At 39.0% G+C, this 27,182-nt stretch overlaps 1 protein-coding gene across 4 annotated transcripts in view; it reads left to right on the top strand.

The window, feature by feature from the left end:
* The window catches only part of PCSK5 (proprotein convertase subtilisin/kexin type 5), a 452,417-nt gene that overhangs the window by 85,668 nt on the left and 339,567 nt on the right, over positions 1-27,182 (top strand). For all 4 annotated transcript variants that reach the window (XM_082843248.1, XM_082843247.1, XM_082843246.1 and 1 more), the window contains exon 3: positions 1,560-1,673. In XM_082843248.1, coding sequence (XP_082699374.1) covers positions 1,560-1,673 — 114 coding nt within the window. The remainder of the gene's footprint in view (positions 1-1,559; positions 1,674-27,182) is intronic.

Raw genomic sequence — 27,182 nt, 5'->3', positions numbered from 1 at the left:
AGCAGGAACAGAAAACTTTCATTTTCCAGTATATTATTTTTCATTTATTGGCTTTTCTCTGTACTGATAATTTTGCTTAAATTATCTGGCAGAAAATGCACATATATGATGCTTAGCTGTGGTCCAAATCATAAATAGATCTTATTTGGGAGGCTGTGTGATTCTGTTTGCCTTGTTAGTGATGTAACTAAGAATTCACTATTTAAATTCATCTTGCATACCAATCTTCTTGTTGAATAATATTTCCCAATATGAGAATGATAGAAATTTATTAGTTGGGCTTTTGGCCTTAGTACCTTATTTATAGCTATGCATTTTGAGCTTGTTAATTGGTCCTTTAGTATTCCTTCTCCTCCAGTAATCTTTGAAGTAGTCAAGAGAGGTTCTGAAATCTTTACTGAATGGATGGGTATGGAATCACAGATCATAGTAGTGGACCACAAAGTCTCCCTCCCCCCCACCAGTTTTTAATTCCTTTGTGGAGAGTAGAGATACATGGTGGAAACATTTTAGAGTATTACAACGGAATTAGCTGTGGCCAGAAGAAATCAAAGAGAATTTAGGAACAAATGGTAGAATGCCACCGGGCTGATACTGTATCTGAGATGCTCCGTTCAAAATGAAACGTGCTTATTCTTATATTGCCATAATGATTAACTGTTTTTAAAAGTACCCCCATTCATACCCATACCATTTAGGTTACAATTCTGTATTAAACTCAAAGTTCCCGGTTGCTTTTTAAAAACTAATTGTGGCTAAATGTTAAGACTTTCTCAAATGTAGAGGGTTTGAATTTTGGAGCTGACAGGGAACCTATGGCTCAGACAGTTGAGTGACTTCTCCAGTTTTTTACCAGAGACAAGTCTAGGGCTTTGGTTTTCTGATTACCTGAATAGTGCTTTTTCCACCACTCTGTTATAGACAGCCATTTTTTTTTAAAAAAAATTGTGATCCTAGAGCATTTGATCCGAGGATGATTCTCTTAATTTGATGTGTAATCCCAGACCATTTAAAGTTTTTGATATAAACTGTGGCCTGTGGGCCAAATCCAGCCTCCCACCTGTTTTTATACATCAAGTTTTATTGGAACATAGTCACACCCATTTGTTTATGTGCTGTCTATGGTGTTACAATGGCAGATGAGTAGTTACAACAGAGATTGTATGACCTGCAAAGCCAAAGATATTTATTATCTGGACCTTTAGAGAAGTTTCCTAGCCCTTAGTATAAGGTCAGGATAAATAAATGAGCTTTAAAAATTAACACTATCAATTTGCAATAAATTGGGAGTAAAATATGCTTTCTGAAAAAGCTAAAGGGGTGAGCATGTTGTTGAGAAATACGAATGATCTGTCATAGAAGACTACAAAGCCTACCTGCATTAAAGATAAAATAGAACCAGGTTTCTAGGGCACCTCTATGCTCTGGAGATTCTAGTTGCCAGAATGAAACCTGTGCCTTAAACAGAACTGACTCCAGATGGAAATGTCCCAGACTGTCATTTATGTTGTGCTAACCCTGATGGAACTTGAACACTCACCAAATGTCCTTCTTGGCAGGTGGAGTGGATCCAACAACAAGTGGTAAAAAAACGGACCAAGAGGGATTATGACTTTAGCCACGCCCAGTCCACTTACTTCAATGATCCCAAGTGGCCAAGCATGTGGTATATGGTGAGTTTGCCTGGCCTGGGGCCACGGCGTTCTGTTCTGTGTTGTGCTGTGTTGTGCAGGGATTGTCTGTTAGGACTGGGAGGACGCAGAAACAGTGACCAGGGACTTTGTCCTGTGTCAAGATGGAGATTGATGGCCTGTGATGTTTTCTGGATCTTTTTTGAACTTAGCTCTCTAGGTCTAAGGAGAAAGAAGGGAGTTCTGATTCTGAAGCTATTTCTGTTTGAGATCTTACTCTGTGTAGTAGCTTGGAAAGTTTGGGCGAGAAGATAGAAAAATATACCAAGGGCAGACACCCCGAGACCTAGCAATAGTTATGTTCACCTCTGTTACTCATCTACTCCACCCTGAAACCAGCCTGGTTAATGGTACTGGGTCATGGAAATCATTGAAATGACTTTGCGAGTAGGTAACAGTTCCTGACTTTAGTTGTCTAAATGTGCCTTCTCACTTTGGGTAACAATTTTTAAAACTAGACTAGGGAAAAAGCAGTTGAAAAGTATTTGACTTGTAGCTAGTTCATTGGTTCAAGCAAAAACTTGCAGTGAGGGAAATTTAACATATTGGGAAGAGTGATCTAGAAATTCAGTTGATGTCGCCTCCTTTGAAAATATATTGACACTTCTCTAGTCTTAGGGTTTTATATTCATGATACCCGAGAAATTGATTAGAATATGTTACTTATTCTTAATCATGAAATTCATATGTTACCTATTTGCTCTATAATCTGCAAAAGACCTTAACTTTTCTCTTTTTTGAAAATCTTTATTGCAAATTGTCGCCATAGTTATCTCCTCCAATCTACCTTGTTTTTTGCACTCCCTGACCCTGCTTCTCTACGAATCCATTGCATTCCACATACTTGTCTGATGCTTTTCTGCCTCCTTGCATTTCATTCCTTCTGCCCTGAGTGGTCTTTTGCCCTTCCCCACATCCTCGGTTCAGTATTGTCCATCCCTCAGAGCCCACACCCAAGGCTGACTATTTCATGTCTCCCGTGTCCTCACCTGTCCGTGTTTGTCCTTCCTCTGCCACTCCTGGCATCCTTCCCTTGGCACTTTGTTTCATAGTTGTTGTATTTTTAAATCTGCTCTGTTACTTTGGGCAGGGGGTCACTTATATCCTCCCATCTGAGAATCTAACCTAGCACCTAGCAACGCTAGGAATTTGTGTTTATTTGGACATGGGTGAATGTAGCTGGCGTTTCTCCCAGTTTCCCTTTTCTTAGTCTTACCTGGAAGTGGAAGGTTGTGGAAAGATTTTGGACCCCAAACAGAATTTTACACAGAGAACTCTGTGTAAGAAGGAAGGAGCCATAAAGCTAAGTTCAAAGGGAGGTGGGACTCTAAACAGCATTTGAGTAGAAATCACCTGAGGGGACAGTAAGACATTTGACAGCTTATTAGCTCCAAGACCAAGAAAGAGTGAACCACAAGGGAAGGCGTTAGAGGGAGTGTTGGCAGGAGCTAAGGAGCTTTGTCTGCGCTGACAAGATGATAAGGATGTAATGCGATTAAGAGATAGGATGCAAGCAAAATCCCCCTACACCCCTGCTTATAAGGCTGGGGGGAGTGAGACCCTCTTTGCCTTACGTATCTTTTTGCAAGAAAGAACCAAATTGCCGTCTGCACATGTCCCACTGGACAGTGGAAGTGTACAGCAGCTTCCCTCTACCCTCTCACCACTCCAGCAGGGCAGGTTGGGCTGTCGTAGGAGCCATGGCCAAGGTGACGCCAAAGGTTTCAGTGCTTATAGAGTGAGATACCCTCACTCCCAGGAACCACTGCCATTTCTTTGGAAATTCTCTTTTGATGTAAGGAAAGGGTGAGAGGGAAGAGCTTCTGTTTGGCCATTTAAAATATTGGATGTTTTTCAACACATGTTTGATGGTAATCAAATAGGTAGCATTCGTCAAGCACTTAGCACATGCTAGGCAATGTGCTCATACTTGTGCTAGTATTTTTCTAATGTAGTGTGAACAAAAGTGTGCATTAATATTGGCCCCGTGTTATAAGAGTGAGAAATCTGAGGCTCATAAAATGTAGGCCATTTGCCTAAGATCACCCAGCCTGAGAGCGGTGGAGCAGAGTTGCCAAACCAGGCCGATTGATGGGAGTCCAGGGGATTAAAGTGGCATCCTATCCCCATCCTTCTACTATTTACAAGCACCGTCATAAGGAAGACACTACTCCAACCCTCCAGGAACTTCTAATCTATCCCTGGAGAAATAGCTCAAATACAAGGCAGAATGGCGGGTGCCATGTAGGATGGGCAAAGTATCTTGGGGACAACCAACATACTTCAAAACTTCCTATTACATACATACTGTTCCCTTAATGAAAGGGGTGGGAAATAGGTTACACACCGTATGTTTATCTGTCAGGAGTGGTGACAGAATAGCAGTCAGAACTTCAAATCTGCAAACATGGATTCAAATCCCCATTATTTCACTTGCTACGCCCACGGTTGAATCAGTTAAACTCTCGTCAGCTATAAAATAGGAGTATCCAGCTCTTACGTATGAGTTAGCTATTGCTGCATAATAAATTACAGAGCTTAGTTTTTAAGACAGTGATCTGCTGGGTTCTGTGGGTCAGGCATTCAGACAGGGCCCAGTGGTGACGACTTCTCTGTTCTGTGATGTCTGGGGCTTCAGCTGGAAGCCTCAAAGCTATGACTGGAGCTGGAGGGTCCACTTCTAAGGTGGCCTAGTCACGTGGCTGGTTCCTCTCCATGTGGGCCTCACCGTGGGGCTGCTTGAGTGTCCACCTGGCTCCATGGCTCCGTCTTCCCCCAGCGCAAGTGATTCAAGAGGTTGTGTCAAGAAGCGGTGACGTCTTTTATGATCTAAGCTCAGAAGTCGCAGTTACTTCTGTAATCTTCTCTTGGCCACATGTGTGAGCTCTGATTCAATGTGTGAGGGAACTACACAAGCATGTGTATACTACCAGGAGGGAAGGATGGTTGGGAAGCTTGTTACCATAATGAAATGAAATACTGCACAGGAAGCCTTTAGCACACTGCCTGACACTAGAAAACTCAGTAAATTATAATTGTTATTATTCTTCTCTTTTTAATTACAATACATGCTGTTTTCTTTTTATCTGTTGTTTTAATTGCTACTAGTTGAAGGGGGGTGTGATCACATGTGCAGTGGGCATCCTTCAGAGTGCTCTGGCGACATGTCAGTGACACAGTTGGGGAAGGTGCTGATTTCCTTCTTCCTTTTTCTGAGCCCTTGGCCCTGCCGCAGTGTTTCTGAGGGCTGCTTGGTGAGCCTCCATAGGGTCCTACCCTCAGCTCGTTAGCCTGGGCCTGGTCCTGTCAGTCTATATTTATCACAGGAGAACAGAGATTAAAGAATGGCATGAAGTGTGCCTGAGTGTCTCTTTTAATTAATTTAAAAGCTTTGCCCCTGTCACTCCTCCCCTTGGAAATGGTATGTGAAACCATTATGTCTAGCCTGGAGGCTTGGGCAGTATATTCAAGGAAAGGTATATATACAAGAGTTTGTTATGGAGATGACAGCTGTCTAATTACTCCTCTGACCTGGAACACCGTGCTCAGGCTTCCGGGAGTTGGGAGGGTCTAGGCGTAGAAACAGAGCTCGCTTCTCATTGCGCTGACAGACTCTAGCATCTCCTCTTTGTCAGGATGGTGGCAAGCACTGAGGATGTAGGAAATCGTGCTTCCTAAGAAGATCAGTAATGCAGGAGAGGAATATATAAGTGCCAATGAAAGTTTGCTGGGCCAACGACTCCTCCCTAAACGTTTCTCTGGGATCGTGTGCATACACCCAGCTCCATGGGCTTTGGGTTGTAATTTTTGCTTGTAGATTTGCTTCTTCCATTAAAATGTCCTGAGTAGTTTTTAATGGATATCCAAGCTTGGGTCCCACTATCAGAGATTGTTATTTTTGGTATAGAGGAGGGCTCAGGCAGTAGGATTTCATCAGAATTCCCTGGTGATTCTAGTATGCAGCCAGGAGTCATGAGTTATTCACTGCCCGTGTCTGTGGTAAATGCTCAATAAATGCTAATCAAATAATAGATGAGTAAACTGGACATCTGTGATCATGTAGAGAAAATAATTGCTCACGTTTATTGAGTCTTTGTCAAACATTTTGCCAGATTTTATATGTATAATATTATCTTATTGCCAGTGTTCCAGTGAGCTGGGAACCATTATTGTCTTCATTTTACACTGAGGAATAAAGCAGAGACAAGTTAAGTAACTTGCCCAAAGTCACACTCTTTACCAGGGGCAGATCCTGGTATTCAAATCCGGTCACTCTGACTCCAGAGGCTAGACTTCCAACTTCCGAGTCCCTGGACCTCATACTAGCTGGCATCAGAATCACCTGGAGGGATTGCTGCCCACCCCTCTCACGCCCCCCAGCGGAGATTTGGGAATTTGCATTTCTAACAAGTTCCCAGTTGAGCTGATGCTGTTTGACTCTCAGGACTGCTTTGAGATCTCCGTGCTCTATCATATTTTCAACAGGAGGTTTATGTGAACACAGCTGGCCTCCATCTTCCCATTATCAGTTGGAGGAAGAAGAGCTTTTTAAAAACTTATGAGACACTTTAAAGTGCACTCGGTCGATTTAATTTGTTCCTCTTGATCTTATACCTTTTTCTTACAAAATTTTCTATTTGAGAAGCTGGCAGCTTTAATATAAAAAGATATTTTCACTTTACTTGCACTGATTGAAAAATATCCTTGGCTTATATAGTCTTTCAAGATGTTCCACAGACAAAGGATATCTGATAGGAAAGGTTGTGAATATTTGGCCAAGTCTTTGGGAACTCAGTGTAATAGACATGGATTTAATGTACCCAGCTGGTATAATGGACCATTTTGACCCCCTGAAGAAAATTCAGTTTGACTCTAGAGATAGCAAGCCTAAGTAAGATGCCTCCTCAAGGGTCTGGGAATGTCAATTGAGCAAATTCAGGGAGTTAATTTTTTGTAAATTGTTACAAAATATTTAAGACATACAAAAATTTGAAAGAATACCACAAATGCAGGTCCACCCACCCCCGATCTAAGGAATAGAACGTTATGTATACAGTTGAAGCCCCTTGTGATTCCTGTCCTAATAGTGTCCCTTCATCCCTTACAGAGTTGTGGCAGATGCTGCATTTGAAATACAGAGGGGGGGGGAGGGAGTTCCCCTTTGTTGGCAGGATGTTTCTCTTTGTGGGAGGGATTATTCAATTTATAGTAGATTTTATATTTTCTGAAGTCATCCGGAAACACATTCATACATGAAATTTGTACTCAGGCTCTTGACAAAGAGTCCCAAGAAGGCAAACTGGAAATGAAACTTGGAGGAAAATATAAGTTTAATAGAATAGCTCTTTTATTCCTTTAGTCATGTAAATATTTTATTGCCTTAGGAACGTGTTTTAGCATTGTACAGTATTTCTTGTCTAGCTGTTAAGAACTAATAGTGATTTTGGAGAAGCCCATAGTAAAGAACTTAAAAAATTTTTTTTTCCTGTCTTATGGAAGGCAAGCTCAATTCCAAAGAGAAAAGCAAAGAAGGCCTTGTGCAGTCTTGCTATTTGATTCTCAGACTGTAGTTGTGAGTATGACTAGTGAGTATTCTTAACACAGAATTTTTTGTAATGAATATTGGGTGGCCTACTTAATATGAATTTTTTAAAGCAGGTTTTAACAAATGGGCTCACTTTTTGATGCACTACCTCAAATTTCATGAAAGCTCTCTGGGTGGTTTCTTTGAGGAAAAAAAATCATATTTGTCGATCAGCAGAGTAAAAATTAGCTGAGTTCGTCTATGCATGTGAGGTATATCTGCCAAAAACTATGAACTAGCTAGGATAGTAATTGTGAAAAATGATTGTAAGCCACATGGTTCTTTCTCAGCCAACTGGATGGTATTCAGTTCTCCAAGAGTGTGAGGCATTGCTGTTGGCACACATTTTCCTAATGACTTATACTGTCACTTGACTCTAATAAAATCTGGTGGAGTTTGGGGCATTATTGTCCTGGCAGCTTGGAAATCATCTTTTACAACACCCCATTTAGCTGTTTTAATTGAAAATGCAACATGGTGTAAATCTGCAACCATGTGGCCCGTCTTGACGTAAGTAGGAGGGCTTCCGAGAATGGACGGACTCCAGCCAAGCAGCAAGTGATTTCCTGGTAGGAACTACTGGGGGTTGAGATGTGGTTTTGGTGGACCAGTGTTTGCTTCGAACTAGCTCTGTGTCCCGTGGAAAGGTATTTTAGCGCTCTCAACCTTAGCTCATCTGAAAAAATGAGGAATCTGGACTAGATGCTTTCTTGAGTTCATTCCTGCTTGAACCCCCTCTAGGTCCACATGGCAAGTTGAACTGGAGAGTACATCTTAGAGAGACACATACCACCAGTAGGCCCAGGTCTTGAGTTCCAGCTCAGACCCACCCCGTGAGTTCCTGACTGTTGTAGCCCATGCTTTTGTTTCATTACGACTTCAATCTCAGTGTGTCCCCTTGTTGGGGTCCCCAAGGCCACCCCCAGATTTGGTGATTCACTGAGAGGAGTCACATGATTCAGCATAGAGTCATACAGCTATGATTTATTTCAGTGAAAGGATACAGTGCGAAATCAGCAAAATGAAAAGCCACATGGGGTGAAGTTCGGGGGAAAGCAATCTGAAGCTTCTAAGAGACTTCTCTCAGTGGAGTCACACAGAAAGCACTTAATTCCTCCAGCGTGAATTGTGACAATGTATGTGAAATGTTGTCTACCAGGGAGCTCGTGAGGGACTTGGTGCTCAGGGTTTTCACTGGGGGTTGGTCGTGTAGGTACCCAGTGCCTTCCATGTACCCGAATTCCATACTCTCAGAGGCGTTCAGCACAAACCGTATTGTTTGTGTAACCAGTGTAGACACAGTGAGACATACTTACGAAGAAATGGTGAGAACCCTCCCCAAACCCAAGTTCCCAGATGCCTGCCAAGTGTATCTGGGGAGTCAAACGCATGAGTGCCTGAGATGGAATAATGCTCCTCCTTTATTAAAACTTTGTGTTCACTGAATGAATAAATTAACACCAAAGAAAAATACTCATAAGTGATAATTCCAAGAAAAGGCAAACTTGAATCCTAAGTGTAAGTCCATATTTGTTTTACAGCCTGGAAAATCCCAGCTGAATGAAAGTTCCTATGAGGCAAATGTTCATTCATGTATGCAATCATTCATTCATTCATATTTAGCAGAGATTTATTTTTTCCCAGTCCTTACAATGTCTTTGACACCAAGGATAAAATAGTAAAAGGTGCTTTCTTTTTTATTTTATTTTATTTTTTTACATCTTTATTGGAGTACAATTGCTTTACAATGGTGTGTTAGTTTCTGCTTCATAACAAAGTGAATCAGTTATACATATACGTATGTCCCCATATCTCTTCCCTCCTGCGTCTCCCTCCCTCCCACCCTCCCTATCCCACCCCTGTAGGTGGTCACAGAGCACCGAGCTGATCTCCCTGTGCTATGCGGCTGCTTCCCACTAGCTATCTATTTTACATTTGGTGGTGTATATATAAGCCCATGCCACTGTCTCACTTTGTCCCAGCTTACCCTTCCCCCTCCCCGTGTGCTCAAGTCCATTCTCTACATCTGCGTCTTTACTCCTGTCCTGCCCCTAGGTTCTTCAGAACCACTTTTTTTAGATTCCATATATATGTGTTAGCATATGGTATTTGTTTTTCTTTTTCTGACTTCACTCTGTATGACAGACTCTAGGTCCATCCACCTCACTACAAATAACTCAATTTCGTTTCTTTCTATGGCTGAGTAATATTCCATTGTATATATGTGCCATGTCTTCTTTATCCATTCATCTGTCGATGGACACTTAGGTTGCTTCCATGTCCTGGCTATTGTAAATAGTGCTGCAATGAATATTGTGGTACATGACTCTTTTTGAATTATGGTTTTCTCAGGGTATATGCCCAGTAGTGGGATTGCTGGGTCCTATGGTAGTTCTAGCTTTAGTTTTTTAAGGAACCTCCATACTGTTCTCCATAGTGGCTGTACCAATTGACATTCCCTAGACGGTGCTTTCTTTAATGAAGCGTAAGTGGAGCATTTTATGGGCAGAGGTTAGGGTAGTTATAGTCAGTTTGTCTACTCAGTTGATGGTAGTCCACTGAGGGTACCAGTAGCAGAACCCTAATTGGAACTTGCTGAACAGCTCACGATGATTGTGATGATTTCATGTGATTTCATTACCCCATGTGAGGTTTGTGATGGAAGTCAGTATATTAGAGGTATTAAGTTAACCTATAATTAACTGGCCAAAGGGCTTCTAAGAGGCCAGTAAAAAATCACTTCAGATAATATTCATTCTTGCCTGGTGCAAATTATTACGACCTTTATTAATTTCCTTGAGCAAGACATAACTTATTCCATACTGGTAGTTTATCTTCTCAGCTTTACTTTCAAAGAGTAAAAGTATGTCTGTATTCTGGCCCTTTGGGTCTGACTCTAACATGATGAAGGGGCTGTTAACATAAAGTTGTTCTCATCAAGCTTTTAGTGATTTTTCTTTAATTAGTAACGCATTTTCTGCTGGAGAGCAGATAGCATTGACCATTGAACTCACTTAATCTGTGGTTGTCTTCTTAACATGTTGATTCAAGTTCTTTTATCAAAGTTTCTCTGAATTCCTCATTTCTTATTTACTTTTCACCCAGTATTGGGATTAGTTCTAGTGATCAAGGCACATTTTTGGTTGATTTTAACTATTTCTCTGCCAATGAGTAGGGTTCTCTTAGTAAGCGCTCCATAAATGTTTATGGATATGAAGTGAGGAGCGAGTTGGTCATTGAGACCAAATTCACAGAACTGAGTTTGGCTTTTGCTGAAAGGTGATGGGGCCTTCAAGTGTCCTGTGTTGAGAATTCAGTTCTAAAGTTATCTGAGAGGAAGGCGTCTGGAATGCTGTTTGTTCCTTAATTTTGGCTGGCAGTGAACTTGGCTGGGAAGTTAATGGAGTAAGAGCAATAATTCTTAGCAATCCAGTGATGAGAAGAATCAGAAGAAAATGCCTAAATTGCCCAGGGAGGAGAAAGTAATAATCATTTTCAAATAGAATACACATGCACCTCAATGTGATTTTTCCAGTTTCTCAAATGTTAAAAAAAAAAAAAAAAAAATCCTTGGTAGACGATCTCAGCCTTGGGTATGGGGTTCTAGGCTAGCGATAGGTAATCTAATGTGCAAATGGTACGGGCACCAAGAGCTGCTCCATACCAGATGCAGTCAAATTATACTGAGGCAAGTAGAATAAAACTATAAATTCCAGAAATAGGATTTGATTACTTAATTGCATAGGTCAGAATCAAATTGGGCTCATAATACAAAGATGCTATTCTTTATGGTAGACGATGTGGACAAAGTACAAAGTGCATTTACTGATTATTCTTTCCTTGATTAAAAGGAGGAGAACCCGATAAGAAGCCTAATTTCTTCCTTTATGCTAGGAAAAAAAGAAAAACTAGTCTGTTTAGGTGGTGTCTATTCAAATATTTGATACAAAACTTACAGAATAATCTTAAAGACTACTTGGAAGAAATGTAGCTTTGTGGGGCTTTCTTTTCTGTTTTAGTTTTCTGGGGAGGTGAATTGAGTCTCTTGGTAAAAAGCCTACCAGGATAGACGTTCTGATCCAGACATACCAAATTAGCATGTCTGAAGCAAAGCAAAGAAAATTATGCCCAGGTAGCATAGGACCGTGTTCTCCTAATGATCTCTTTGCGTGGTTTCCTGAAATTTAGTTAAATTAGTGTCTTAAAAACTTGATGTTTGGGTTTGTTACCTAGCGATAGAGAAATCATCCTTATCTTTTAGTGAACTTAAAGAAATTCGGCAGGACTCTTAGCAGTAGTAGGTTAAACATAGCAGGTATACATATTTTTTAAATGTCATTCCTATTCTGTAGAAATGTTTTATATGCCCATTCTCATTTTGCTTTCATGCCTGTGCTCCGTAGCCCAGGCCCTTCTGCTTCCCATCCATGGACTGTCCAGAAAAACATGCTGTGTATGTTTCTGCAGTTAGTACCTTGAATGTGGTCTTTAAGAAGATACTGAAAAAAAAGAAAACCCTCAAAGGCCACCAGATTGGGATGGGCCTGAAAAATAACTTAATTGAAGCCCTCAGCTCCTGCGCAATACCCACCCTGTATATTTTCAGTCACCAGAAATATACGCTACTCAGACAGCCCTTTCTTTCCATAATGAGCAATTCAGCCCAAAAACACTTCCGTGCAGTTTATCAGAAACTTGTATCCCTGTCACTCCACACACACCCGATGGTCTGGATTCCAGGTTGTGTATCCCATCTGATCCCTATTTCACCAGCTTTCACTACAAATATTACAGAAAAGCAGGACGAGAAACATTTATAATTGTGGGAGTTTGTCCAAGAAAATGAAAGATTAAGGAGATCCGTAATGATCAAACGTGATACACTCTGGACGAGTAAAAGAAATGTGCAGTGAGCAAATCATTTAAACTAGTCATACACACTAATGAACACTGAATTAGTTCTATCCTCCCAGGAATTAAGAACTAGGAGTTACCATAGAACGCTCAATAAAAGCATTAATTCAATGTGTAACAGGAGGGAAAATGTAGGAAAGCAACAGGGAATGTAATTCCCACAGAAAAAAGTACATTGATAATTATTTTATTTATTCAACAACATGTATTGAACTCCTCTTCCGTATCAGGCATAATTCAACCTGCTGGGGATACCTTTGGGACAAAGTGATTTCAAAGGAGAGTGAGTAAGAGGTAACTGAAGTGCACAGAGCATCATGGGCTCAGGAAAGGAGGTCACCCCACCCCAACAGAAATCTTGGTATGGGTGAGCATCTTTGTCATGCAGGCTCCTCGGCAGAGTGAGTGAAGGCAGCTGTTGAGAAGCCCTCACCACAGAGCCTTAAAGAAGAGATAGCTGGCTTGCCGCCTTAGCAAGGGCAACGTGCAGTGTCTGTGGACAGGGCGGTGTGTAGTCTGTGGGCGCTGGCTTGGCTTCCTCTTGGGTCCTGGTGTGCCTAGATGGCAACTGCCTCTCCCTGGATCATCTTGAAATCTGTCATTATCTCATGAGCTCTGTGCTTTGTGCCCTTTGGGGCCTAACGTTTTGATTATTATTTTTTTTTAATTTTGCCTGTCATGTTTTACCTAAACCCAGTGTATTGTTTTGATAAATATGAAATCTATAGACAAATGGAAAGAATAGTAGGAACGTATACACATTCCATTCACCTGGATTTAACCAAAATTAATATTCTCTCTCTCTTTGCACACACACACTTTTCCCCCCTGAATTTTGAAAAGAAGTTGCGGACATGGTAAAAATACATCCCTAAATATTTCAGGATGCCTCTCCTAAGAATGGTATTTTTCTATATAACCAAGGTACCATTCTCACTTCTAAGAAAGTTAACAGTGATCTTATCCAATTTACTGTCCATATTCAGATTTCTCCAGTGGTCACAAAAATATTTTTAATAGATGTGTGCCTTTTGATCCAGAACCTAGCATCATACATTGACATTATTTGTTCTATCCTTTTATCTCCTTTAATTTGGAAGAGTTGCCCTACTGGGGGTGGGGAGTGGTGAGGAGGGGTCTTTCATGTTGATGATTTTGATGAGTCCAGGTTGGTAGTTTGTGAAATAACTCACACTTTGTTACTTGAATGTTTGTTTGATGGTTTTTCAGGACTTTAGAGGAATAAAACATTATTGGTGTGAAAACTACCCAGATGAGATGATACCTTTTTCAGTGATTCATATTAGGAGGTAGAATGTTAGAAGTTTCATTTTTGGTGATGTTAAATTTATTTCTTTGGTTGGTTGAGGTATTTGCTAGATTTCTCCATTGTAAAGGTACATTTTAGTTCTCTAATTAATAGGAAATTTGAGGGGTAATAGTTTGAGACTTGTGAATTACCTTGTTTCCTGTCAACTTTTCCCCAAGATTTTAGCACCTATTGCTAATGTCCGCCTAAATTAATCATTAGATCAGTGGTCACAAGATGATGATTTTCTAATTCTGTAATCCCTTCTTCACTCTGCTTACCTTTTTAATATCATTATGAGCTCATGTACTCTTTTAAAATGGAATGATTCATTGCTGACATTATTTGTTTTTTGGCTCTTAAATTGTCCCGTTTGGTTAGTGGGTAACTTTTCAAGTTGACTGAAGAGCCCTTTTGAGAAGACCCCAATCAGTTTTTTAGTGCTTAGTGCTTTCTCCTTTATGGCACAACAAAATGTTCACCTTGTATTCTCTCTGCCTCAGACCTAGAAATAGCCATTTCTCTAAGTAGATGGTTTCCTTTATTGAGGAATGATACTTAAAAGTCCAGAGTTTGGTGGTAAGGGTGTCCTTGGTTGTAGCCTCTTTTTCAGTGGATAGAGCTGAGGGATGTATATCTAGAATCCCTAGTGTTACCTTCAATTCTAATTCTAGAGCATGGCTTCTTCTTCTTCTTAGCCCATTTCATATTTCTCTCCCCTCCCCGCTTCGGTGAGAACCATGGTTCTTATCAATATCAACAAATGTACTACTGCACACACAAAAACGTATTGGAATTACTACAACACTACCACCGACAACCACAAACCTACTTATGTAGAATTCAAGATTTCTTTTTATTCTTAGACTATATCCCACTGAGGCAATACAGTCACACTACTTGAGTCAAAAGTTGCTTTAATAAATGCTTTTTTCCTCTATGATTATGTCATTATTTATATACAGTTAGATAGTTCTGTTCAGTTTTAGAGCTCCTTCCCCCATCATTATATGTTTAATTTTATTACTTTTATTTTGCAACACTTAAAACATATATATCAAAGTGAGATACAGAGAATACTATAAATGCATTTTTCCATTTTGCTTTTATCACTTAATATACCTGAAAATCACTCCATGTTAGTTCATAGAGATCCTTATTCTTTTTTTTTACAGCTGTGTTATGGTAGACTTACCCTAATTTATTTGACTAGACATTGATGAATGTGCAGTTAGGTTGTTTTCAATATTTTGCTTTTACAAATAACTCCGTACTGAGTAGCCTTGTGCATACGTTTTTGTGTAGTTGGAGGTGTACTTTCAGAATAAATTCCTAGCTGTGGGATTGCTCAGTCAAAAGGTAGAAGCAGATATAGTTTTAATATTAGATCTTGCCTGAACCCCCTCAGAGGGGTCTAGGACAGTTTACATTCCCATCAGCCGTGTTTGAGAGGACCTGCTCCCTTCACCTTGCCCTGTTGTCAGTTGCTGCATTTTGGCAAGTTTGATAGGTGAGAAACAGTATTTCTGTGTATTTTAGCTGGTGTCAGAATCACAATGCCCGCTTTTACATCTTTGCATTACCATAACCCTTTATTCTTAGACGTTTGAATTACTCTGTTTTAGGAGTTTGATTCTGCCTTGTGAGCCAGTTTTAATGCATTTTTCTTTCAGTGGAGACTTTTGAGCTTACTTACACCTACAGATATAACCAAAAAGTCTGAACTCTGTCATACTATTGTCATATTGTCCTATTATGATAGATATGATTTGTATTGTGTTATTTTTACTGTGTTTCATTACGTGGTCTGTTTTTGCTCTTTTAAATTAATTTCTTTTGGCTTTGGGAAGGTTTATATTATAATATATAATATAAAATATAATAAAATAAATATAAATAAAAACTATAAAATATATAAAATAATATTTTAGTGATTGTTAAAAATAACTTACATCTCAGTTTCTCTTTTCTCACTTAGGCTTCTATATTTGGTTTGTCAAGTTTAAGCCATATCCTTTAACTCTTAAGTCTCTGACTATTCATTAGCTTATTCTATTTTAACATTTCTACTTTTACTGCCCCCCCATTTTAAGTTCATTATTCCTACTTTGTCAGAACACATAGCATGGTACTTACTCTTCTTCCATCCTTGTTTCCACCTTTGTTTTTATTCTTAGATTTACTGATTTTATCCTTAGGTATATCTTTAACTATGTTTCACGCATACCCTCAGTTATTTTGCAAGTCAGATCTTGATTGGATAAAGCACATCCTCTGCGAGACTACCGAGGATGGGATTGCAAGAGCAGTATTCCCTGAGTTCTTAACTGTGTAACTGTATAGGCTTGGAACTTGAAGAATACCTTGGTGGTTGATTTTTCTTTGCTTGCAAGTAACTCTTTTTTTTTTTTGATCTAGAGGCCCAGGAGATATTTTTCTTTAAAGCGTACTATTAAAAATTAGACAGTTAGAAGCGTATTAGATCTTCTTTGCCTATTTATTAGTTATTTGCTCTCGGATCCTTTTGACTTCTGCTTTGTTTTTGTTCTTTTCATACATTTATGTCTTTCCTCAGTGCTCCTGATTATATTTCCAGTTGAATCAGTTCTCTCTTGGACATTTTGTAATTCTGTTTTTATTTCTAATATAATTTGGTCTTTGATTTATTTCCAAGATTTAGTCAACTCTAGTTTTACATCTTTCTGTTTTTTTCTGTCCGTATATGTTTTAAAATGTTTTATTTGCGCTCTAGTTTCATATCTGCAGATTCTATTTTAGTGTGTTTCATTTCGATTCAGGTGTGGTGCTACAGTTCTGTTGCAGGTTTTTGAGCAGAATTTCTATAAACTGGAATATTTTGATTCACTTTGTATTTTCCACCTGTAGAAACAATGAATGGATGTTTGTCTACTGGTTTCCATTCACTTTGAAATGTTGTATTTTCTTAGACTGTTAGTAGCAGTTGTTTGTAGAAAGCTGTGGGAGTTTGGATGACTTGCTCATAAGTTCCATAGTTCAACAGTATGCTCGTTTTTTTGGGTTTTTTTTTTTTGCGGTACGCGGGCCTCTCACTGTTGTGGCCTCTCCCGCTGAGGAGCACAGGCTCCGGATGGCAGGCTCAGCGGCCATGGCTCACGGGCCCAGCCGCTCCACGGCATGTGGGATCTTCCCGGACCGGGGCACGAACCCGTGTCCCCTGCATCGGCAGGCGGACTCTCAACCACTGCACCACCAGGGAAGCCCTATGCTCATATTTTGGTACAGTAAAGTTTATTTGTTTTGATCAGTGTTTTTGGAGGGAGTTGAAGGAGGGTAGTTTGTCTTCTGATTTTGAGATTCTATTTTTATTTTTTTTCTTTATTTCTATTTTTCATCTCTTTCTTACCTCTCTCCATCACTTTGTCAAGGAGTGCTCCTTCCAAGTTGCCCCTTTTCCCGCAGAATCTCTGCTCCTTTGCACTATGTAGTTATTTTACCTGTTTTATCACCACTGGGATTCTGCTCCCTCTTTAGTTCTGCTCAGCCTCCACCTGACTTCTTTCTCTGGCATCATCTCCAGAGCTGATTCTGCAGGATTAGAGTGTTTTTCTCCTATTAATGTGTAATTTGAGGTTTATATTCTTTTTCTCCTAGTTATGATGTAGATATGTGTTATCAATATTTTAATATTTTCTTCTATTTTGAGCTATATGTGTTTTTTGAAGAAATTGAAATTTGGGTGGTTTTCGATACCGTATTGGAACCAGGATTAGATACTCGATAATTAGATAGGAAGGACCACAGATGCTTGGAAAACTGTTCTAAAATATGTATGTAGTCCTGGTGTGTCTGTGGAAAGCTGCAACATTCATGTTGAATTTAATTGTGTTAACATTACTGCTTTCATTAGTGAATGGGGAAAAAAAATGTGACTTGGGTTACAATAGCGGTGTTCCAGTTTACCCTGAATATGCCATTATAAGAGTTACTATAAAGAGAGTTCAGCGACCATACCCTATAAATGAAGATGTGCCACTGTGTGTGTATAACTACTTTTCTGGAATTATTATTTTTCAATAGCAGAAGGAATTCTGTAGGATGCTATTAAAGCAAGTTGTTTGGTTAGATTCTTTAAAGGATTCAACATTTTTTATTAATAAGAAAAACATTAGCAATTACGCTTGCTAGTGTAGGATACAAATGACTTGGTTTTCTTGCTCATTATACTTTAGGCTCTGGAGAGAATCTCACCAGGTCGAAGGGGCAGTCTTCTCTGTAGGTTCCTTTATTGAGTAGCTAGCTAATCACATGTATTATGGAATCCTTCATCTTTTTTGAAGCATCTACACTTGCCACAGGAGAAGAAGCACTAGACATAGTATTGGCCAGTCCAAGCAAAATGTTTCCTTGTCCTTTCCATCCACTTTGTAGATTTTATACACGTTTACATCTTCAAGTGGACAATGAAAGCCAAGATGTCAGGGAGATTCAGACAATCATTTTTACTCAGTCTAGAAGGAACAACATTAAAGCAGGCTTTTTAGTAGCTATCTGAGATTGATTTGCCTGGTTGTCGGAGGTGAGATTGTTTTTGCTTTGCAATATAGATTTATTTTTCTGTGGATGTGTCACAGTAATAGCATATTTCACATTCTTTATTGTTAGGGATTTTTTTGTCTTAGAAAATGTTTTGATTTAAAATTTTTATTTGAAATGTGAAAATATTTTTTGTTTTACTTTTTAAATTTTAAATGGCAATAGGTCTGGAATCTCAATTTTGCTCTAATTTGCTTTTCTGAGGCTGGGATTTATTGCCTTATAGCTATAAACATCTTTTTTTCAGAACGAAGTTTCTGTGTTCATTGAATAAAAGTCTGCTTAATGGTAGTAAAATTGTGAAGAACTCAAGGTATAAGTTTAATAACATAATAACATTTCCCTTGTCATTGTCCAAGGTCTCTTCTTTATTTCCTGTATAATTATTACCATAATCTCTAACTATATTGTTTGTCTCATTTGTCTATTTATTATTTATCTACTCCAACTTGAATGTAAACTTTGTGAAGGCCAGACTAAGTATTTTCTCGTTCCCTGATGTAGGCTCAAAATCTAGAAAGCATATAATTAGCATTGGAAGATTAAAAACAAACTAATAAAACATAAGTGAATGAATGAAATGTTTTGACAGTTAACAGATGTAGAGAAATGGTAACGGAACTGTTATTCCTCTAGCTATGATGGGATAGAAATCATTATATAACAGATACATGTTGTTCAGAAGGACTTGTAGATAACTCAACTGGGGCAAGTATGCATTAATAACTGAATCTTACACAGAAGGGTGAAAATTCTCCAGCTGTTCATGTGAATGAAGAAGCCATCTTAAACTTCCATGTCAGTCAAGTCTTCAGATGAATCGAGCCCCGGTGGACATCTGACTGCAACTACATGGGAGGCCCCAAAGGAGAACCACCCAGCTGAGCCCTGCCAACCCATAGAACTATGAGCCATAATAATAATTTTTTTTCAGACGTTAAGTTCTGGGGTCGTTCATTTGTACTATATAGGAAAAAGAAAAAGTTGATAGTATAAACCACATTTATTGATACTAAGGAATTTCTCTCTTTTTCTAAGAAGACACTTATTTTTTGGTCCGTTATAAATATCAGACCTCTTCTTTGATTATATAAAAACATAAAGACTAGATTATACCTGAAGAATTCATGTCACCTGGAAAAAGCAAAGATTCATGGGTGTCCAAGTGGGCTATTGTATTGACAGGAAAGCAAAAGTGAACTCACATTTTGTCTGTGACCCATGATGACCATGTGAGCTTTGCCCACCCTATCTCTTCTGATATGATCACTTAATTTTAAGAATAAGAATTTTGACACACTGATAGTATTATTCCCTCTTCTCAGAGTTTCTATACCACAATTATTCCAGGTTTCTTATAGAACTAATGTATTTGAGGTAATGATGTATTAGAGGGCATGGTGAAAACCCTTCAGAACTTTCAGGAAGTTGAGTCAGTAATCTCATATATCCAGAGAGAAACAAAGTTAAAATCTGAAAAGACTGTTTGAAATTCCATATCCCATTAATTTTTATATATCATTCTAACAGACTAACACATCTTTTTTTGTCCTTTTAAGCATATCTACTTCAGTGTCCTTTTTTGAAACAAAAATTAGGGGAACCACTGTTAATATTTAAACCAAATTTATGCTGCTCTCTATGTTAACATTAAATACATTAAATATGTTCTGTTAGGAAAGTTCAAGTATTTCTTGTTCTGGAAAGGGATGAGCTACCTAATAGCTCTGGACATAGCTTGAATATGCGCAGCCTCACTGTCATGTGGATTTGACCCTCTCTTCCTCTTCCGTCCCCCTGTATCCTCTTCCTCCTACATATGTTTCATTTTGTGACTTAGTCTTGATTGAAAATATCCTTTGGGAGCATCTAATCTATGGGCATTTGAGGAGTTGACTCAGGGAAGAGGAAGTGGCTTTTACTGTTCAGAAGTTCTGCAGGGTCCTAGAAAGGAACACATCCTTCAATAGAAATTTGAAAATAAAACTGAAATATAATAGGACTTGGAAGTAACCTGCATGTATTGTCTGTTTGCTTCTCTGTCCATTCATTCTTTGTTCATCCATCTACGCTTCTGTCCATTTGTCCATTCGTCCATCCACCCATCCATCTATTTAAGAGAAAGTGATTGTGTGGTCAAAACCTGAATGGCAGAGTGATTGAAGGTTTGGGAAGATCTTATATAGGTTTATTCTTATTCTTCGTTATTTTTCTAACTGTAAAATGGATTTTTTTCTCACCTGAAAAATAGTTGCCTCTACTATTATGTTCCATAAGAATATTGCCATTGATGAAATAATGTAAATGAAGAAACATGACGTATTAGTAAGGGTATATTCACATATCTTCAAATGATATTCAGATTCTTCCTCCTCGACCTTAAATGTCTCTAATATAACAAAAAAAATGTTTTCTGTCATTTTTTTCTCAAAATTTCTTCTGTGACTTTGAAAAAATAAAAATAGTGGAGCAACTGAGTTCTGAAGTCAGTTGGTTAGGCTTATCCAAACCATACTGCATCCTACTCATTTTAAAGAAAAGGAAGAGTTCTCCAATCTGAGCTGTTCTTCCTGAGATCTTGATGAAAAAAGAAGAGACAGGAGTTTCTGAGTCAGATTTATGCCTAAAGGAGACAAGAGAGTGAAGAGTTCTATGCAAGCAGAATTTTGTAAACAATGTAAGCAAAGAAGTTACATTTTAGCAAGGAATGAAGTTTGCTTCTTGCTAATGTTTGCATAGTTATTAAATAATGCAGCTCAGTTGCTTCTCAAATTCATTTTCATGAGCTCCAATGTAGGAATTATTTCTTGGTTTTATAGGCACTTAAGGAAAAATTTCAATTGAGATCATCCCTAAACAAATACAACTTTTTTACTAATTGCACAATTTGGGCAAAGAATAGTATATTAGGAATAATTGGTGCTTGATTCATAGTCAGGAAAAGTCATTTGGTAACACGGAGTTTCTCCTCAACTCATGGAAGAATTTACTGCATGACCCACAAGGAAAGACAGTATTAAAATTGAGCCATTGACCGGATACCAGAGAAGAGTCAAGAAGTGTTTACTTCCATCATGCCCTGTATTGTTCCAAAGGAAACAGACCTGTACCCCTGAATTCCTCTCCAGCCAGGAGACATTTCCCACCAGGCCCGTAAGGGGATAATAGTTCATGTGTCACCGTGTTGCATCTCTTTTCACACCTTCTGCCAGGAGTGTTGAGCATTATTAGCGGGGCGTTAGCATAACCAATACCCCTAAATGAATGTTCTTTTTCCTTATGTAATTATTTGGCCCCTGCACATTTCCTATGGTACTTCTTGAATCTTTTTGTTGGTAAAGTTGAATAAGCAGGTGCCCTATTATGAGCCGTGAGAAGGCAAAGATTTGTAGATCTTATTTGAACCTTTTCTATTACCTGCATTTATGTCTTAACTACGTAAATTATCTTCTTCTGCATTTTATCTCAGAATTTACTTCTGCCTTCTCTCTTGAATAAATATCAATTCATTAACTGTTGAGTATTTTTACTATGAACTCTAGAGATTATACAGATGCATAATACAGACTTCATTATTAAAAGTGGCTTATAATTTCATTGAGAAGATAAAACCTATATACAATCAGAAATTGCTGATATGAGGGCTGGATGGGATGAGCTGGAAAACATTGGGCTTCCTACGAAGCGAATACATCACAGGGATCTTAGAATTTGCTTTAGGATTGTGTGTTTGATACATTAAGTGTCCTTACTGCTCTCTTCCTCCTCAATTATACAGCCAATTCTTCTTCTCTTCTGGATAAGCTATTTCACCTTGATTCGCTGAATTTTTTTTTTCCCTGTCGTTCTGGTTTGACTTACTTCCCTCAGACTTATAACCTCATAGGTTAGTTAACTTTTGCTGTGTAAAGATCATCCCCAAGATTTTGTGGTTTAAGACAACAGCTCTTTATTAGATTTATGATTCTGCATGTCCGAAATTTGGGCTGAACTCAGCTGGACAGTTCTCTGGTATCATGTTGGCTCGCGAATGCTTCTGTGAGCCATTCTAGGTCAGCTGGTAGCTAGCTAGTCTAGTGTGGGTTTAGCCAGGACAGTTTTATGTGTTCCACGTGATCTCCCATCTTCTAGCGCGTTACCTTGGCTTGTTCGCATGGCAGCCAGGAAGGATTATAAGCGAAAGGGTGTGGGAGGTGTGGAAACGGATCACTGTTACTTCTGCTACACTGTTTTGGCCAAAGCAAGTCACCAGGTCTGCCCAGAATCAAAGGGTGAAGAAAAACCTCCTTGCTTCATGGGAAGGATTACATGTGCCATGAGCACAGGGAGCTGTGGAGAATTGTAGCCATTTTTGCTCTCAGCCACACGTGGTCATGACCTTGAATTTGCTAAGACCATCATATTTATACACTGTAGGCTACCCTTAGGGATTTTTGAACTTTGGGGCAACAAGTGGCACTAGACAGTGTATGTTCATTGCCAGATTGTGACGCAACTCGGAGGCAAAGACGTTAGTGCTTTATACATGGGAAGAAGATTTGAGGTGGGAAATAACAGCACGATGCCAAAATTTTAGGAAGAATTCACTCATGGGTCTGGGGAGAAAGAAACTTCAGATCCACGTATGCAGTCACTACAGGCAACTCCTGCTTGGATGTTATTTAAATTCCCAGGTTTCTAAAACTGAGCTCAATATTTTCATTCTCCAGGCAGATTTTCTCCTCTTCCCGTGTTTCTTTTCTCAGTAAGTGACCCTATCCTCTGATCCATAGTCCAAGCCAGATATTTGATCATTCCTCATTCCTCTCTCTTCTCTCACCATACCCATTCACTGTCATTATCAACAAATACGAAGAATGCCTGCTGTGTATCAAATACTGTAGTTTCCATGGTCCCACTAATCTCGACCACTGTCATTGCTCAATCACTAGAGCTCTCTCCCAGTTAATTGGTCTCCATGCTTTCCTTTATGTTCTAGAGGACCCAAAATGACTTTTTAAAACCCAGTCTGTTCATTTAACTGGTATATAATTATTGAACTTCTATGTGTTAGTGTGAATACAGAAATAAATAAGGCAAAGTGATTGCTTTCACGGAGTTTACAGTCCAGTGTGGGAGACAAACAATAAAGAGACAAACTGATAGATAATATAGTAGTTATGAATGCTATGAAGAAAAGGCAATCAGAGTCAAGGGTGGAGAATGACATAGAATGCTATTTCAGATAGGTTTACTAGGAAGAGCCTCTCTTAGGAGGTGACATTTGAGCATAAGAGAGGCAGCCACGTGGATACCCGAGGAAGAACATCCTCGTGTGGGAGAATAGCAAGTGTCAAGGCCCTGAGATGACAGTGGGTTGGGATGGGACAGGATAATGGGGTGGAGTACAGTGAGCGAAAGACGAGAGGGGTGGGGCAAAAGGACAGGGAGATGCCGCCAAATCAGGTCATGAGCCCTTTGCAGGCCATGGAATGGACATGGGGTATTATTGCAAGTGTGAGGGAAAGTCATTGGGAATTATTGGGAATATTTATGGAGAATAACTCTGACATAGTTTACAATGATCACTTTTACTACTGTATGGAAAATAGACTGTAGAGGAATAAGAGATGATCGTAGCTTGAATCGGTTTGGGGCCGTGGAGATGGTGGGAAGAGGTCAGGTTCAAGAGCTGTTTGGAAGGATTCGCTGATGGGTGTTTACAGAGAAGGAGAGCAGCTATAGATGCTCTGGTGTGGGGGAGACTGAGAACCCTGGCCATGAGCGGCTTTGGAGGGGTCAGAGCAGGTGGAGATCAAGTGGGAATTAAGTTTGAGATGCACTTTTAGGCATCCAAACCATGCCAATCCCTATCTTAAAACCCTTACATGATTTTTCATCGAATTATGATGAAGTTCAAAATTTTTGTTAAAAAACATGGCTCATAGGAACATTTACAGTCTGGCCCCCGCCTACCTCTCCAGTCTCATCTCTTTCCATGTTTCTCATCTCCCCCCACCTCTTGCATCTGTATCCTCCAGCTGTACTGAATTTCTTTCAGTTCTTTGAACACTCCAGTCTCTCTTTGATTATTCCACACGCTTATCGAAAATAAACACATCCTCTTTATCCCCTGCTCGCCCTCTCGCTAGTCAACGTATATTTGGGAGCTTAGATGTCATTTTCTCTCGGAAGTGCTCTCAGCCTTCCCACGCTTCCCCCTGACTGGTTTCCATGTTCCCACAGTACCCTGAGAACCCCTGTTATAATACTTGTGTTTTTGTAAAAAAAAAAAAAAAAAAATTTTAATAAAAATTCCTTGTGTGTCCATCACACAGACTGGAGTTCAAGGACTTGAGCACAGTGACATTGCTCTGGCCAGTATAATAGCCAGAATATAGTAAGTGCTTGATAAAACTGTTTTAATGCCAGGAGGATAGATTGAAAGCCTAAAACTAGGTTAGAAAGATTAAAAGTAGTGGAGCAGAGCCAATGGCCTGAACTGCAAGGTGCTGTGAAAATGGAAGGAAGCAGGAGAGAAGGATATGTGGCTTCAGACCCAGATTTCCAGAACCTGACTCAGTTTTTGCATCTGAGTAATTTAAGCATGGTTAGAACTGTGGCACATGCAATGGGCCATACATGTAAAGGTAAGCTTGATCTTAGTGTCTCAGAAATACCCAGTAAGTTTCAGAGACTGATTACCCTTTAGCAACATGGCTGGGTAATATAGCTGAAGCCAATTCTGCAAACACTAAGACAAGACATGTAGAGATTCCTTAAAGGAAACAAGATTGTTTTTGTTGGCTTATTGGTTTTACTTTGTTAAATGTTTTTAGGACTGAAAGTTTCTAATTCAAAATGTGTTAGGGTTGGAAAGCTTCAAAGAGGATCACAAAATTTACAAATGAGAGAAATGTGGTCCACTAAACTAAATTCATAGATCATCCAGTTACCCTTTGGCTGCTCTGTGAAATTCCTTTTCTTTTAAAAGACTAATATTTTAAAGAGAAACTTGAACTTCACAGCAAAATGGAGGAGAAGGTACAGAGATTTCCCATATACCACCTACTCCAACACATACACAGCCTCCCTCAGTATCAATATCTACCTCCAGAGTGGTCCATTTGTCACAGCTGATGAACCTACATTGACACATCATACACCCTAGATGTATAGTTTACATTAGGGTTCACTCTTACTGTTGTACATTCTGTGGGTTTGGACACATGTACAATGACATGTATTCATCATTCTAGTTTCATACAGAGCATTTCCACTGCCCTAAAAATTCTTTGTGCTCTGCCTATTTATCCCCTGATCCTCAATCCCTGGCAACCACTTATCTTTTTACTTTCTCCATAGTTTTGCCTTTTCCAGAATGTCATATAGTTGGAATCATACAGTGTTTGGCCTTTTCAGATTGGCTTCTTTTACTTAGTCATATGCATTTAAGGTTCCTCCATGTCTTCTCCTGGCTTGTTAGAGCGTTGCTTTTTAGTACTGAAGAATATTTCATTTTCTGTGGCACCACAGTTTATTTATCCACCTACTGAAGGGCATCTTGATTGCTTCCAAGTTTTGGCAGTTATGAACAAAGCTGCTATAGATATCCCTTTGCAGGATTTTGTGTGGACATAAATTTTCAACTCCTTTGGGTAAATGCCAGGGAGCACAATTGCTGGATTGTATGGTTAAGAGTATTGTTTAGTTTTGTAAGAAACTGCCAAGCAATCTTCCAAAGTGACTGAACCATTTTTTTTTAATTCCCACCAGCAATGAATGAGAGTTCCTGTTGCTTCACATCCTCACCAACATTTGGTGGTGTCAGTGTTCTGGATTTTGGCCATTCTAATAGGTGTTTAAATCTACATTTCTCTGCTGACATATGATTTGGAACATCTTTTCATATGCTTATTTACCTTCTGTATATCATCTTCTTCAGTGAGGTGTCTGTTAAGGTCACTGGCCCATTTTTTAATTGGGTTATTTTCTTATTGTTGAGCTTAAGAGTACTTTGTACATTTTGGATAACATTCCTTTATCTTTTGCAAATATTTTCTCCCGTTCTGTGGCTTGTCCTCTCATTCTCTTGACATTGTCTTTCACAGAGCAGAAGTTTTAAATTTTAATGAGGTCTAGCTTTTCAGTTACTTCTTTCATGCATTATGTCTTCAGTGTCATATCTAAAAAGTCATCACCATACCCAAGATCATCTAGGTTTTCTCCTATGTTATCTTCTAGAAGTTTTTTTTAGTCTTGCATTTTATATTTAGGTCCATGAGTTATTTTGAGTTAATTCTTGTGGAAGGTGGAAGGTCTATGTCCAGATTCTTTTTTTTTTTTTTTTTTTTGCATGTGGATGTCTACTTGCTACAGCACCATTTGTTGAAGGGACTATCTTAGGTCCATTATATTGCCTTTGCTCCTTTGTCAAAGATCTGTTGACTATACTGCCTCCATTTTTTGATGCTCAACTATGAGTAGAATTTTAGGAACTGGATTTATTCTCGTTATCCTCTATTTGAGCATATTCTGTACAACAGCCTTTCTTCTAATATTTTCTATTTTCTGATGCTTCTTTGGTATTAAGTGGGACATCCTTAAAATTTTGTAAGTGAGAAATGATCTTCTGTCAAAATTATATTATGGTAGATGTGATCCGTTCTAAGAAAGTTGGAATACTGGTGTAAATACATAGGAGTAAAACATGGTGATTCATAGGAGGTCATTTGACCGATGTGCCAGAAAATAACTGGACACTGTTCTCTTCTCCTACACCCCATCCCTGATCTCCAACCACCAGCTGAGACCCCCAGCCACAAATGTAAAATATTCAAATCATTCTAGCTATCCTTACAAGGATGAATTGCCCTTTCAAGTTTGCCTAACCTGTCTCTCCAGATAATGAAGAGAATCATCATCTCATTATTTTGTAGTAATCTATTTCTCCATTTTTTTTTTTAAACCAAGGTCATCTTCTGTAAGCTGTTAGGAACACTGATGCCTCCTATGAATGTGGAGGCATCCATTTGTTACATAATTTGTCTTCTTCAACCTTCATAACAATTCTCTGCATTCAAACTACAAATCAGATTTCAAGAATTTAGGTAACTAGACAAAGTCATAC

The sequence above is a fragment of the Leucopleurus acutus genome, assembly GCF_964270905.1.
Source record: "Leucopleurus acutus genome assembly, chromosome: 7".
Lineage (NCBI taxonomy): Eukaryota > Metazoa > Chordata > Mammalia > Artiodactyla > Delphinidae > Leucopleurus > Leucopleurus acutus.
This window is presented reverse-complemented; position numbering and strand designations above follow the sequence as displayed.